Genomic DNA, 17,019 nt, shown 5'->3' on the forward strand with positions numbered 1-17,019 from the left:
CATTACCCTTAGTTTTTTTCCTTTTTTGTGTTCTAGGGTGGTAGGTTTAGAATTTGAGCCTTACCTAAAAAAGGCACTATGGGGGTGGCAAGAGCCTTTGCCAATATCCAGAAGCCTAGGGGTGACAGGTGCAAGCCGTCCCTTGCGAAGCAGTGTGGTTTGTCCAGCATGTCATCCCAGGCAGACAGACATTGGATCCCATTTGAATGACACCAGAATTTAAGCCAATTATTAAAGCTGATCATCTTATCACTGTATTGTGGCATCATTCTAGGTGAAGGTAGGATACTGCTCAAGGTCAGGGTCATACCTGCCTGGGCTACATAAGAGAGCTCCTCAATGTCTTTCACGTAGTCCAAGGAGGTACGTCTCAGGTCGTTGACACCAGCGTGGACAATGACTGAGTCGTACTTCTACCTGCTGTTGAGAGACCTGAGTGCTTGTGTTATGTGGTGGATTCTAGCGCCCAACAGGCAGCTTACTGTGACCTTCTCCTTACTCAGTCTGAGCGGGACATCAGTGTGTCTGACTATGGAGTCACCTATGACAAGTATGTTTGGTGTTGTATTTGGCCTTAAGGGCAGTGACTGCTTTGCACACTGATTTTGTTGTTTGTGTGTTTGTGTGGTGCATTGAGTTTGCAGTTGCTTGGGTGTCTGCTTTGGAGGCCTCTGCTGTTTAGGTAAATTTTTACTCAGAGCCTCCGAGTATGTCTTAGTGTGTTTATGTGTTTGATTCAGTGGTGTGGTTGATTTATGTGAGACTGGTATTGTGGTGTGTGTAGTTGCCTTCTCCTCCTGCCTGGTCTTGCCAGTCCCGAGTTGAGAGCTCAGCCTCCAGTCTGGCTAAATAGCTGCATCTCTCACAAGTGTTAGTGTTATGTGGGAGGAGGAGAGGGTTGTCCGTGTACATGAGGCAATTGTAACATTGTCTCAGAATTCCCAGATTCACCAACTGGGCAGGAGAGGACGCCAGCATCTGACCCTTCGACATGCTAGAAAGAATTATGAGTTGGTATGAGACAGAAAAGTAGTGGGCTTAGCAGGGAAGTGGGCACTCCTGGGGGGTTTTGCTAGTGAGAGATTTGTATAATATAGGAGTGCTTGACCTGCAAAGAGAATGCTTATAAGACAAGGGATATGCTTATAAGACAAGTGCTGAGCTTTGAGAAGAAAAAGCTATTTGGAACAAGTGCTGCACTTTTTAGTGAAGGTGTAAACTGTTTAGGTTCCTAACAGAGCAGTTCTAAGGGAAAAATTGAAGAACAGACTTTCTGGAGCCAGAAAGAGTTTAACCGGCGCTGCCCGATGCTGCTCTAGTGGCAACTCTGCGCTAAAGCACGTTAAAGTGTGCTTGATAGCAGGGGCTGGAAAGAAGCAGGAATACACCCAAAACGGACAATAAAACTACAGTTTCAAGTCAGTAACCACCTCTACGGGGGGCAGGGAAGCTGCTCAATGTTATTCACTGCCACTGATCAACAGAGACCCTCCTTCAGCCCAAGCAAAAATGGCCTCACAGAAACTTTCAAACAGTTCAGGAACAGCAAGCCTGTAACTGAACTTTAACTCAGAAAAGTGGGAAAAAGCAAGATTTTTTTTTTTTTTTTTTTAGAGGTTCACAAGTAATATCAAGTTATAACAGTGCAATAAATGACCCCACACAAGAGTGCTAGGTCAAGGACAGAAAATATGCAAGTTAAGAAAAACGATTTAAAATTAAGTGCAAACAGGAAATTCAGCAAACAGCAGCTGCTATGGCAGTGCAGGCTTCAGCCTCAGTAGTGTTATTCCACCTTCTCACATTGAGTGCCTCATACAGTCGCAATTATTTTACTGCAAGAAAAAAAAGTGGCATATCTTTCTCCAGCTAGGCATCTTTCCTGTATGACCGTACTGTTGAGCCAACCTCATGACAATTGAACGATTCAGCAACTTAGTCGTTATTTCGAGATAAAGAACCACTGTGCTCATCACCCCCAATCTGCAGGGCGAGTAGAGAGGCATAATGGGGTATTAAAAAACAAACTTAGCAAGTTGATAGAGGAGACACAGAAAAACTGGGTGCACTGTTTGCCTTTAGCACTGTTGAGTATGAGAACTGTTCCAAATGTGAAGGGATCAACTCCTTTTGAAACTTTGGGAGGGCATATTATACACCTCAGTGGAAACCTCCGTCTACAGAGCAGGAGGCTGACAGTTCACTTGCAGGATATAGGAGGCAATTTTAAACTTTTGCAGTTAAATTCTGCTTCAGATAAAGAGCAACCGAAATCGGAAGCACCAGTAGCCCCAGGCACCTGGGTCTGGGTGAAGATTGTGAAGCGAAAAAATTGGAGTTCTCTGAAGTGGGAAGGTCCATACAAAGTACTATTGTCAACACCCACTGCAGTCAAGATCGCAGAGCGAGCTTCCTGGATTCATTTGACACATTGTAAACTGGTTAAAAACTTTGAACTGGACAAAAACCTTGTTACTGTTGCACAAGAACAAGATGGCCAGGTACAGAGTAGAGACATTGAGCAACCTCAGAAAACTTGTACGAGTGTTTTCATTGCAATGCAATATTAATCACCGTTTTTTTGTTGTGGCCGTTCCTTTTTCCAGCCACAAAGGTTGAACAGATTAAACATAATGAACCAAACAGACTGGCATCAAAACTTTCAGGCAATTACACGTGTATACACAGAGACTTTTAATGTTTGTAACTGCTGGGTCTGTACAGCCATACCAACAGCATACGGGGGTTTAATGACTGCTATCCCCCTAGGGGTTAATGAGACCTGGGAAAAATCTGTTTTTTGACACAGTTGTTATTAAAGCACAAGATAAGGTAGCACTGTATTTGCCCATGACACAAAAAGGAATTGTATGTTTCTATAAAAATGATACCATCCAAGTTGGATGGAGCAAATGCAACGTTACAGTATGTTATAGAAAACCAAATGATTTGAGTGGATCTTTTAGTACAGATGACTCATTTTTGAAATCTATGCACAAGACTCTTGATCAGGTACAACGCAATCCTGTACTTTTCAAAACAGTTCTGTAATAGATAAGAAAATGTTTCATGCAGGACAGTCATTTTGTAACAGTAATAACTAAGGTAGAAGACTTATTGTGTGGTAAAAAGGCATAAATGGTTACCTGAGAATTGGTCTGGCAGTTTTTTGGGTACCTGGTTCTGGCCAGACAACCTGCAGCTTTGCCTCAGGGGAGTATTCGAAATACTCGAGACGTAACCAAAAAGACTGTTAAGAAACCTGAAAATCCAGTGGGACGAATTGAAGCAGGGTGGAAAGACCATCGTGATGTGGGAACCAAACTTGTGCACACGGACTTGAGTGATGCTGTTATATCCTGGGCAGGTATATCACCCATGTATGGCGGAGTTAAATCAATATGGGAGCTGCGAAAACTGTCCAAACTTCTTGAAATAATGAGTAATGCGACTTTCTGCTCTTGAACAGATAACTGATGAACTGAATGCCATGAGAACTGTAGTGCTGCAAAACCAAATGGCTCTACTTCACCCTAGCGGCGAGAGGTGGAACTCCTGCTTTAAATCAAAGAATGCTGTGCATTTATTCCTGACCATCAGCATGATATTTACGACCATCTCGAGGTGATTCAGCAAGTGTCGGCCATGACCAAGCCAGGCCCAATGCCTTTTGGGGGGGGGGGGGGGTCCATTTTTATGAACATATTGATTGCTATTGGGGTAGGATTACTCCTGATAGGAGTATTTGTTGCGGAATCCCCTGCATGAAGAGATTAAAGAATTCATAGATGTATCCGTATCTGAGACTATGTATCAAAGTACTGAATTTGAAGAACTGCTAGAATGCGAAACACTAGTGTGTATGCTTAATACCAAATTAATAATCAAATATTTTAATACGCTTTTCATTCTATTTTTCATGCACTGTTTTATACAAATTGAGTTTGAGACTGAAAAAGATGTTTTGAAAACTGCAGTACGCTTTCTGAAACTTGCAAGTTGCCCTCTGACCTAGAAACTGCTAGCGCAGCAATATTCTTGTTTATGCCTTGTGGAAATGTACTTGAGAAGCAGGTGTTTAATCTGCTAGGTCAGAAGTAAAAGAACAATGCCTTGTATTATAAATGTAATGATTCTAGACAAACAGCCTTGTCCAGAGGATGGGAACCTCTGCAGCTGTAGTAATTTAGAGATAAAGTAGACAAAGGATTAGAGAAATGAACCGTTAGCATTGTGCTTGTTTTAGCCATAGTATCTCACAAGTATCCAACTGAAAGTAACCAAGGCCATGTTTTCCTCAGGAAGTTTCACATGAAAATTGTTTGAATCAGCAGAAATTCATGGGAAAGGTGGTCAGCAGATAAGGTGGTAATATGTTATGTCATCATGGTAGGACAGGATTAATTTGAGAATCTATAAAAATAAATGTATTTCCCGTTTCTGGTTAGACAAACTCTTATTAGCACGTTTTTGTCTCCTTGCTGCAAGATTAAGTGCCTTAACCTGAACCTACCGTGTTTTGATAATTTTTAAAGTATATTTTTCCTTTGACAGTATAGCATGTTATTCTAGCAACTAGAGCGCTCAATTTGAGATCTGGCATTTTCAGACCTTTACCAACCCTAAAAAATTAGGCCTGGGATTAAATTTTTCACTGGGTGCAGTTTTACCAGATGTACTACAACTTGCATTCAGGATGCTGTTTTACCTCCAGACATACTCCCAACTTGCATTCAGGATAAAGGATAGCATAGGGAAGCCAATCAACCTTATGAACAAGGTGAGATTATCCACTTCCCCAGATACTCAAAGCAGCTGTGTGTGTGGGGGGGGGGGGGGGACTCCATACCCAGGCAATTGCTTAAGAGTGGTCTTAATGTGATAGTGTGCCAAATACCTGAAAACAGGCACATGCCTACCTCTAAATGTTGAGGTAGCTACCAGGGTGTTTCCAGGCTTTGGCAATCTGAGAAAATTACACTAGTGTACAGTCCAAAACAATTCCTAGTTGTGTCTTTAAGCTTTTCCCGGTTAGGGGTCGCCACAGCAGAACTCTGGTCCACCAACAATTGGCAGTTGATTTTTATGTGCAGAGTTGCCAGCCCTAACTACCTTCAACGAAGGTATGCCCATTCATGCATCTCTCCACTCAGAAGACGCTCTAGCCAAGAGTCGAACCGGTCAGTGTCTTAATGTCAGGCGACAACGCTACTGCAGCACCACCCCGGCGGATATTCCAAAACAATTCCTAGTAATGTATAGTATATACAAGAGGTATTTACCAGAGGTTCTCTTAACCAAGGTGGTCTTGACTGCTTAAGACATCTAGCAACTAGTAATTGGGGCATTTTGAAAGCCTAATGGGAAAGCTCTGCAGATAGTAAACTGAAGAACACAACACTACCACAGGAATTGCAGAGATGCACCCCAGTAGGTTGGCTTTAGGAGCAGTCCCAGGTTACAGCACCCAGTTTGAGGAATCCTTGAAAATTCAGTTCCTCAGTACTATTATCTGAAGCAAATACCAACTTACACTTCTATTTGCCCTAGGTTTAGCAACAGCAATATATGCACACCAATTTACCCAATGTTTAGCAACAGCAATATGCACACCAATTTAAAGTGCAACCAGCGGTGACTAGTGCTCTGAAGTGCAGAGCAGTCTGGGGTTTTAACTGTTCATGGCAGCAGCTTGCTCTTCACGGATCCTAAAGAGATCCAAGCATATCCCAAAGCACCTAAAACTCCTTTATATTTCTGGCAATTAGAATATAAAGTTCTGGGGGTTATTTCCTTGGGCTTTTTAAGGACAGTGGTCCAAGGTGGAATCAGTTAAGAATTCAATAGTTATATCAAGCACCCAACTTGAAAAACTATTTCACCTTCCAAAAGGTTGAAGTAGACTATAGCCACTGATCTGTATAGACATCTGGTATGGCCCATTTCTAAAATACACAAGTAGAAAATGCCAAGAATAAGGTGTTGAAAAGTAGCCACTCTACAAAGATATCAAATATGCAGTGGTCAGTAAACAATGCATGCGCCAGAGTGGTCAGTGCTTTGCTGCAACATAGCAAGCTTTGCACAAAGATAAATTAGGGTCCAGGTTAATGTTACATTCAACTGTTACAAGGGGACAGTCCCAAATCCACTACACAAAGCATACCCAAGTGTAGGTATTTTCCAGATGCAGAAGACTTTAAGTCCAGTTTGTGAATGGCCAACATGCCAAAGGACCAGGAAGAACTGCCACTCAATGAGGTTGGACAAGGTAAAGAACAGCACACATTTAGGTTGTGAACAGATGCATACCAAGTGCTTTCAGTCTTCTGTTCCAACTGTCCTAGTTCATAGAAACAGTACAGCTCAGCAATAAGCAATAGAATTTACAGATCAAAAGCTCACTTGCACTGTAAAGCCAGCCTGACACCAAAGTGGGAAAAACATTCTTTGAAGTTAAACTGCATAAAAACCAGGTCTAAAGCTTCACTAGGCTCAATTCACCAGTAAATATTGAAGGCACAAGTCAGGATCAGGGTCCAAACACCTAAAAATGCAGATCAAAGAATAAAGCTTGAAACTTGACAGTTGGAATATCACACAGATGTGGTCATAAATCTTCTCAGCATAGTATTGCTGTAGTATGCCTTTAATCTTGCACCAAAGCACAGCTACCTAAAAGCAGATAACGAACATGTTCACTTTCAGGCAATTACTTGGCTTGTGAACAGTTATCCCCACTTTTAGCTTGCGGCTCATTTGCTACTTCTCTGAAAAAGTTAGCATCGTTTTTGGGCAACCTCCTCCCTTCTGGTTCAGTGGGCATAAAGGCCCCAAGGAGACTGATACCTCACTGTACACCTTCACTACAGTTAGTAATGGTTCAGCTTTAACTGGTAAAGTTAGTTTCAGGCTGTAAGATTAAAGCTCTTCTTCCTAAACTAGTTCATAACTTGTATGCATGCAGTCCTGGAGACAGTTGAGCCTAGCCAGGTTTCCAACCAGACTCAAAAGCAGTGGCCTGTTAGAGGACTTTGTCAGTTTGTAAATTGAAGAAAATACTCCAGGATAGTGCAGGAGGCAGTTTTAGCCAAGCTATCAAACAGTACCTGCATTTTAAACTTTCCATCTGCTACTGGTTTAAAATCCAAGTCTGCAGAAGTCTAAAGTTCCACCAAGGGGGCACCCCCCCCCCCATTTCATTAAGGCTTCTGTGCATTTTCAAGCTAGGCATTTTAAAATATCAGACATACTGCATTCTATTGGAGTCAGCATCTTCCTTCTGAAGAGGCCATTTTTCATTTTCACACAATCTATGAGAGCAAGTTTGTCAACCCAAAAGCAGACACGCCTAGCCTTCGGTGGCTCATGTATAGAACTGTCTCACTACAAGTTGGCAGCCTTGAGCTAAAGAAAATTTTCACCTGGGTGATTTAACTCCAGGTGGTAATTTGCCATTACTACTAGTGTACTGCTTGTGAAGCAGTAAAATATCCCTAAAGTTAAGGAAATTTTTACTTGCCAGAATAAGTTTACATCAAACAATGGAGAAGGAAAAAAATGTGCTCCATTTACAGACTTTGTAGAGCATCCTATCAATTAACGAAACTACTTTAGCCATTCTGTAGGACCCCTGCGTTTGAACCAGACTTAACATTGCCATCTACCAAACTAGTTTCCTGAGCATACTCAGACCATGGACTGTTCATGGGTTTGCCACCTGCTCCTGTGAGGATGGATCCTCAGCCTAAGTTAACTCTCCAATGGGAACTGAAAAAAAAAAAGCACATTTTCTGCTCCACCCCTCCCAATACCACACCTCATAAGTGGAAAGACTCCTCTCCAGCCAGATTCTTTGGTACATGGGTCGATTCAACTAGGATTAAATGCTTGCCAGGGCTTCAGCCCTTTACACAACTAAGATTTTAGTTGAAAGAATTTGGATGGTCACTTGGGGGACCATACTGCCCATCACCTGTGAAATAAAGGCACCTAAAGATCTGGCACCTTGTCAAGCAAACCCCAATGTATATAGCTATCCAAAAACATTAGTAGGATGATGCACCTGCCTTTCATATGTTCAAGCATTGGCCTTTTGCTTCCCTAAGGTGCTGCAGTTCAATGTACTGCCACTATGTGATCCTTAACTTCCACTGCACCAAGCAGCTAAAATATCTAGCCCTGCATGCTAGGACGTTAGAGCCCCTCTAGCAGCCATCTTAACCAATTCCACTCTGTGGAAGTGTTTGTGATTTCCAAGCTGCAGATTAAGTGCTGGTCAGTTACTTAACTGGTACTTTCTGGGTAGTGCACAATTGGGCTCCATGAATATGTATACAATGGTAGCAAACATGGTGCTAGGTAAACCAGCTTCTACAAACCCATACTTTGTTAATCTAGCAGCTCCAACTGTACTAAATGCTCAAAGCCAAAGAACTTTTGGGAGGTAGTGTCATGACTATGAACAGATGTACTATAGTTTTACTAGATAAAAATTAAAATTGCCCACTTTCACACTGTATATTGGGAATGTTGCATATGATTAAGCACCAGCTACAAATGAGCAAGGCACAGCTGCAGAGCTTTGTGTTTGCTGGGGTGGGTGCTATGCAATTTATTGCTGAAGTAACAGGAGCAAAGCCAACAGCCTGTAAAGCATTGCAGTTTCTTCTACTGCAATGTCCTTGTCACTCGATTGCCTCATCAGCAACTGTGTCACATGACAAACTAAACTGGACTTCAAAATGCTTGCCTTGGACAATGCTTGCCTTGGACAATGCTTGCCTTGGACAATGCTTGCCTTGGACAATGCTTGCCTTGGACTTCACCTACATATTCTTCATCACCATAAGCTGGATATCTGGTTTAGTTACCACTTGCGCAAAGTTTTAGACAAGAAATGCATACAGACCTATGAATCCAAAACACCTCCACCTCCTCAACCTCAAGTTGCTATGACAGTTTTAATGGAGACAATTATATGTATGCTGCCTGTACACATCAAGTGTGATCTGTTCAACTGTGAAGCCTACAACTCAATAATGTTGGATACTGTTGCAGTAATAAGAGTGCTTGGTAAAAAAGAGCTTACCTTAAGAGAAAAGCATCTGAAGTAGCTAGGGTGTTTTGCTGTGTCCCACATGGTTTGGCTTTCTCCAGAAGTCGTAAAGCTTATGGTTAGATCAAGATGTTCCTTAACATTAAGCACATGTACACATACTCTGGTGTTGGTAAGGCTGGAGAGTTCAGCAGGAAATAAAACCAAAAACAACCTAAAAAGGCAAGAAACCAACCATTATAGTGCATAGTTTAAAATTCTACACTTAAAGCAAATACTGCACTTTGAAATGTTTCACATGTATTAGAAACAGAACTTGCAGCCTTAATAGAATATAAACTTGAACCATTTAGGTAAGCATGCAGGAAGCTGGTGTGGTCCAACCCATGGACCATGCCATCACCTCTACAGGTCATTTTCTTCCATAAATGTGTGGATATTCAAAAGCAGTATGTTTAGGGAGGCTGACAGGGCCCATCCAGTAAGCTTAGCTCCTTGTACACAGGACTGAATAGACACCCTTGTTTCCACACCCCAAAGATTTATTTAACAGTTCCTACAAATATCCCATCATGAAGCATTGTCCATACCATGTTACCTCCCTTGCATCTCCCAGATGGATACAACAGTAACTGCAGTCTTCTCAAATGTTTCTAGTCACATGCCCTTCCGATTTCAGACATTAACAGAATACATCATACCTAATATGAAAGCCTTCCACATTGACAATCCTACACACTAGGAGCAACACACTGCCAGGTTTAGCCCTGGATATCTTTTCCGAACAGCCCAGTCTGAGAAAAACAGATAGTTAAGGGACATGACCTAAGAAAATGCCTCCCTTTTCTCCACCTAGGATGAGAAAGCAGAATCAAACCCACATTCCCAGGCTGCTAATTGAACTTGGTTCATCAGGATTACCAGACGGATTCAGAAAGATCTGTACATGGTCCAAAGGCATACCCCAACAGCTACACTCATTGACCACTTTCATCCATGGCTTGGATCATGGTTTATACAAGTACAGAAAACCAACTAAAGCAGTCCCATTTCTCCTATTGAATATGAAGGGCTTATTTTCCTTGCATTCTTGCTAATCATTGCTTTGTACAGCTTCTGCCAGTGTTTATTTAATCCGTAATGGGGTGATTAACACCCTGGCTCCCATTGCAGGAGCATTTTGTCCATCATTCCTGCAACTGGCACAAGGATCAGCAAGCCATATCCACCATCAGACCCAGTGCATAATACCCAATTATCTCTCAAAAAGGGAGACATGGCATAAAGCTCCTGCAAATGTAGCTTTATATGCCCTGTGACTAGCACTCTTCGTGCAGTTCCTTTCCTCCCAGAAAGGAGGTTGCCCGTCAGGTCTACCCCCCCCCAAAAAAGGGGGGAAATGAATGAGTACAGGCAAGTTAAGCTCAGCCTAGAGAGGCCATCTAACTAGTCCTCAGTTTTACACTGTTAGAAGCAGTAGAGCATGTTTAGCCTAAAGTGGCAAAGGAAAGACTTCAAAGACATTATTTTAGTCTGTTCAGTGAGCTGAAGGACAATTTCTACTTAACTTTGGCTTTTTCCAGGGCTGCCTCCATTCTGTCAATACCATTTTTTCGCTTACAAAAAGTGAAAGTCTCCAAATGTTACTCAACTTATTCCTGCAAACTGTTTTCCCATTTATTCTTTGGGCTGCCCATCACCAGATTTATGCAGAATTCATTTTTCAATCATTGTGCCATTCTGGTGCAGCTAGTCTCACACCAATGTTAGACCATCATGCATTTACTTCCAGATACAACCTCTCCCCTTTGAGATGGACCAAGCCAAGGGAGACTATACAAGAGATACAAGCTAAAGCTGCCAGTAGCTGGTCCTTGACAGTTTTGGCTGCATAGTAAAGTGACTAAACTTACAAAAAGCTCACAGTAATGCTCAAGTATTACTATATATGTCAGTAGTTAGCTGAACAAGATTATTGAAGCCTTTGTACATCATTGCTCTAAATATTTTTTAGAGCCCAAGTGCCAGTGGGTAAATTACTATGTGGTTACAGAAGTGGTTCTCTTTTTAATCTTAACCTCCATTTTAAGGGTTGCAAGTTACCCGTTTCAGATACCTTAAGGCTAAAATTTATGCTCTGCCAGTACTTGCTTCTGTGACAGCAAATACTGTGGGAATCACCTCATGCAAACCTTTGCTTCCATTTTGTACAAGTTGCAACTGAAGGGACCCCCCCCCCCAGCTACAGCAAATTGAAATGCAACAGGATACCTTACAACTTTTCCCATTTTTTCAGTAGATTTTAGTGCCACTCGGATGAGCTTTCAAAATTCTGAGACAATTACTACCCCCCTATTTTATTTACTGCCAGAGACCAAAAAAATAAAGCGATACATTTGAGTATTATGTTACTTGCCACAAATGGTTCAGTTCTGTCAGCCTTCTCTTTACCTATTGTGTGATTAAGTCACTTAAGCCAGACAAATCTGAGGCAATTGAGAAATTGTGGTAAGCTATAGTTTTGCATTGGCATACATTTTGCAAACCAAATTTATAAAACCAGTGGCTGCTAATCAGCCAAGTCATGGACAACTGAAAAGTTATTACTACTTCTGCCTGTCATTATTACTACTGCACAAGTACAATACCGTAGATACAAAGGTACTCCTCCCTCTAAAAAACATGCACTATGTGCCACCTTAGATTCTTTCAAGCATAATTTAATCTTGTATAGAATATCTAATCAAAAACATACATATTTGAATTCTAAAAGAGCCACCATATGTAGAGTAGATAAGCACAAAGGAAAAAAAACACTTGGAAATTACTACTTACGGTTCATGCAGAGATATCGCTGCTGATTGCGGTTCTTGCAAAGACATTGCTGCTGCTTGTGGCTCTTGCAGAGACATCGCCATTTGCAATATTATACACCCAATCAAAAGTCCCCACATTGTTGGGGAAAGGCTGCACCCCTGTATAAACATCTAAGCAAATCAAAATTAAGTTAAGTAAAATTAAACCCTAAAATACTATTATATATGTTAGACTATTAAAGCGTTTTTTAGACAACTGTTTGCAACCCAGTAAAGAAATTCCTCAGAGAAGCAAGATTTAAGAGTGAGAAAAAAAAAAAAAAAAAAAAAAAAAAAAAAAACACAGCACACACACCTCACTTCAAACTCCATAGCAGAAGTGACTACACTTTCATCAATATGCTTAGAAGCTTCAGGATAACAACTCAGGAAGGCAGACAAAACTACAGCCAAAGCCAAACAGATTTACTCAAAAAACATTTAGTTACCCTAGGTTTTAAGAGGCCAAAACATAATTCATACAAATTAATCTCAGGGCATACAGCTCAGGAGCTTATAAAAAGCAGTATGTTCACCTCAATAGCAACCCCCCCCCCCCCCCTACAGTCAGTTTGCCATTTATTAAAATAATAAATAAAAGTTAACTTCAAATTAGCAATACCACTGCCCCTAAACTACTATAACCTTGCATTAGAGAAAGAACATGCTGGTGAAAGACTATCAAAATTTCAACCAAAGCTTTTAAACTATACCACAAACAAAGCCCTTCAAAGAAGTTAATACTTTACCTGCAAAACAAACTACAGAACTTCACACTGGTTCTGTAGAAGAACTAGCTCTTCTTACTAGATTGTTTTATAGGATCACTAATTTAAATAATTCAATTAACATTCATCCATCCATTTTCTCTCCTGGGATGTTTCGATTTATCAGCCCTCCCCCAGCACAACCTTTTTACTGATTAATACTGGCAGCTAATCATCATGATTTGTAGAAAATTGTCTCTCCACTGTTTTTGCTCCTATGTTTGCTCTCCTCATTCTATAGTTAGGATACTAACAAACTGGTTAAACAGTAAATACAGAGAAAATGCACACATACGTTTAACTGGGAAAAGCCGATAGACTTAAAAATGCCTTTTAATTCATGATCACAGTAGCAATAGTTTATGAAAGAAACATACAGAAAAGTATATTTCAACCAAAACCCCCTCCAAAAAAAAAAAAACCTTTGTAAAGCAAACATAGAGACAGCTGTGTTTTAGAATTTTACTGAAACAAACATCAATATGTCAAGAAAATAGGCTGAAAGTCGTACCTGTGCATCCTGGTAGGTAATTAAACAAGCAAGCATGAAAAATACATTCACAGATGAATTCATATCTTGAGAGGAAAGTTGTCTCCCCCATGTGCACCTTCATTGCTTTCCCATATTTATGTATGAGGCATTTTGCACAGTGAAGAAATAGTGGTAACAGAATGGACTACACGGGTGAAAACATCTGTAGGTAGAGAGTTCTTATGCAACTTACCAGGGACATTTCTGGCACAAAGGCATTGCTGACTGGAATCTGCTTATCATACTATGCCTTAATGATACGTATATAGTACTGCTTCACTGTAAGAACAGGGCATTCTGGCAGGTAACTCAATGTGCTGGTACCAAGAAAATACTCTTTATTATGTTTATAGATAGTGATGGGACTTCATGTGTTGGTCACTCATATTGTGTGGTACATGCCAAGTCCTGACCTAGTCAGGAATAACCTGGAGCTATGGAAATGGGTGGTAAGGTGATGTGAGAACCGATTAGTCTCTGTCATGTTCAGACACTTAGAGTAGATCTGGCATACCAGTGAGGACATGGCATAACCCACATGATGCAAGCACATAGTAGCAAATGGTTAGTAAAGTCTTACAAAGCATATTACACATATGAAATAACAGCAGCATGATTACACTGTCTCTGTGAAGGCCATTCATTTATGCAGCATGTTCCTATACAGATGCTTCAAACCACTTAGAACAATTTTACTTCACCTGCTTTAGTCTTTGTCTTTTCCTGGTTAGGGGTTGCCACAGCAGATCACCACTCTGCTATTGATTGGCAGTGGATTTTTACAGTGCCGAGTTGCAAGCCCAGCACCCAACCTTCACGGATGGCACACATATGCATGCACCTGCCTGCATGTCTTTAAATCTTGCTTGACTGCAGGGAGGACATGCAGACTCTGCACAGAAGGCGTTCCAGCCAAGAATTGAACAGAAGAACCTCTTGTTGTGAGGTGACAACACTAACCACTGCACCACCAAGGTTGTCCCTTCACCTGTTTTAGTGTTGTAATGAATTTGTTGCCCTACCCAAGCAGTTTGGAGACTATCCCACTGACATTCTACCCTATCTACCCTAAATTCTCATCAATATCTCAAATGCATTGCCTCATTATTACTGCCTACGGTTCGTCCTCGTTAATCTCAGTATTCACAGGTAAAACCCTGGACAGCTTATCTAGGCATCACTATCCATTCTACCTAATATGCTGTAAATCGTTGTGCTGGGCAGTCTGTTCTCTGTATAACTGACTATCCTACTCACTTAATATTTTTGTTCCCTTAAATAGCTTAACATCTTTTTTTGTTCAAACTAGGCCAACAGAACTGCACAGAGTACTCAAAAAAGGCCTTCACAGAACTCTATAAAAAAGACACTTATATTGAACATAACTCTCTGGTGGGGCTGTCCCAAAAGTTATTGTGAACAATTAGAATGATTTACCCAGAGAGTAAATAAGACCAGACCACTGTATGGTGCAGGGCTACCTGTGGGGAAGTACCTTAAGTTGTTAGCTCAGGGTTATCCTTCAATTGTAATGTAGTTTATATGATGCTGGTCAGTTGTGGAGATGGATAAAACTAATAAAAAATTTAGAATAATATTGTGTTCACATTTAAACAAAAAAAATGCTAGTATGTGAAAAAAGAAGAATACACTGCAGGGGTAAAGTGCCTCCAAACAAAAACTTTGTAAAAATAATAAGAAAATGACAGGCACACCACGTCAATCGAAGCAGACCTCTTGAAATGCGTTAAAATAAAGTTTTATTGCAGCAAACGTAAGCGCTTTCGTGTCTCCAAAGGATGCTTCTTCAGACTTTAAAACAATTATAACTTTCTTAGGCTCAAATTCTTAAAAAAAAAAAAAATATATATATATATATATATATATATATATATATATATATATATATATATGTATGTATAATATATTTTGTACCTGCATATTATACATACATATATATTTTTTTAAGAATTTGAGCCTGGGGGTTATATATATAGATGTTGAAAAATGCATTATATTTAAAAGAAGTAATATTCTAGTTTTGCAATGAATCTTACTGATGAGAATGTCATGTGTTATACAACAGCTTATTTATTGGTCTACATTGATAGGCAATAGTATTTAAAGATTTTCTTTTTCTTTTTTTGTTAATTGTTTTAAAGTCTGAAAAAGCGTCCTTTGGAGATGCGAAAGCGCTTACTTTTGCAAAAAAAAATGCTAGCCCCAAAGTCACTCTTTATTAATAAACACTTTTTTTATAGCTGAGAATGTTAATCCAAAAAGACTGGCACTGCAGTGCTAGAAAAAGGTAGGACATGAATATACTATATAACTTCATTGTCAGAATCACTGCTGCCTGAAATGTGAATGCAGGCATGAGGTAGAGGTCTGGACAGCACAACAGAAAGATTTTACCCTATATCTGAGATTAAAATATTCAAAGATATAAATTCCTGGTAGTTTTGTGGCATACTGCAAAAACTCAGGATTAAAATAAAATTATTATTAAATAGGCATCATCCAATAAAATGAGGTCCTGATTAGCAAACTAATGTGGACTGTAATAATTTATTTCCTGTAATACTTTGTTAAATAACAGATGTTAAAAACATTTTACTACACACTTGCATTCACAGAGATTTCTCAGTTGAGTTAAAAAACTGAAGAAGATAATTTGGGGACTTTCCTCCTATCTGGCAGCAAATAATTTCACCTATCAGTTATGAAGGCAGATGAAGGTGCATGTTGAAGAGACTGGGCAATTGATTTGGGGAAACTTTGTACAGATGGAGCTACAATCCATTTCTGGTACCTAGCCTACATTTAATCTTTGGATTATAATTTTTGTTGCCGCTAACCGTTTGCCATCATCGATATCCTGCTGCCCTTCTACAATATCTACAGCCATGATGGAAAGGAGAAAGAGGTATCACACAAGAGTGCCATCCTAAGAGGGATGCTTCCCCCCTCTGCCAATCACTTTGGCCAATTTTTGCATTCAAAGCATGCAATGACAACAATACAGCTGATGCCTGCATGCTTCTACATGTCTGCTCTATGCTGTGGATACCCTGCAAGCATTCTCCTTGTCTTTTATCTGTCTGGGCCAGAGCCACAACTTCCACTGAAGCTTATTAGCTAGGTAGGAACAACCCAGTCCTTCACCCTTACAAAAGCAATGCTGACAAGAGCTGCTCAATTACTCCTTTCATTCTCCTGTCCATACAATCTGTTAAACAACATTATTGATGCTTTATGTGTCTGCTTCCAGCTTACTGCTTACTGTCCCCTATGAAAGTGTCAGGGAAACATGAATGTATTTACCAGGCTCACCAAAAAAATGGAATCTATTTGTGGAGGATGTTTGTTTTTCCATATTGGACAAAGTAGCTCTATAATGGATGTAGTTTTTGGGTTATGTTAGAATGCTCAGTAGTGAGACAGACATGCTTTCAGATGCTGCCAGTTTCATCAGCATTTACTTGGACAGTACACATTAGTACAACTGGAACAAGACCATATGATATACATATTGGTATTCCACACAGTTCCAGTCTTTTAAAGAAATATATAGGGGGTAGTTGTTGGGATTTACTCTTCTGATGTCCCCGGTATGCCATGATTCGGAGACTTGCTTGACCCATGTGCATACTAGGTGGTCAGTTGTGCCTCCCTCTAGTGTCATGCATGGGGCTAGGATGGTATGCTCAGCCCATTTCTTTTCTCCCCTTGTACAGTCATGTTACCTCACTCCAATCTAATGCTTTCATCACACCCATACCTGCTGCCTTACTTCTGTAAACATAT

General features: G+C 40.4%; 1 protein-coding gene across 2 annotated transcripts in view; it reads right to left on the reverse strand.

Annotated features, from left to right (window-relative positions):
* LOC122793959 (alpha-2-macroglobulin-like protein 1) overlaps positions 1-12,754 on the reverse strand; it is a 621,161-nt gene extending 608,407 nt beyond the window's left edge. The window contains exons 1-3 of one of the 2 annotated variants that reach the window (XM_044062013.1): positions 12,663-12,754; positions 11,894-12,045; positions 9,092-9,272 (exon numbers count right to left, since the gene is read on the reverse strand). In XM_044062013.1, coding sequence (XP_043917948.1) covers positions 9,092-9,272; positions 11,894-12,045 — 333 coding nt within the window. In that variant the 5' untranslated portion in view covers positions 12,663-12,754. Of the gene's footprint in view, positions 1-9,091; positions 9,273-11,893; positions 12,054-12,662 lie in introns of those variants that run through there. The other variant, XM_044062014.1, reaches the window with a different exon arrangement.
* Positions 12,755-17,019: the final 4,265 nt, after the last annotated feature.

Source organism: Protopterus annectens, chromosome 2.part1, assembly GCF_019279795.1.
Source record: "Protopterus annectens isolate FY-2018-M chromosome 2.part1, PAN1.0, whole genome shotgun sequence".
NCBI classification, from domain to species: domain Eukaryota; kingdom Metazoa; phylum Chordata; order Ceratodontiformes; family Protopteridae; genus Protopterus; species Protopterus annectens.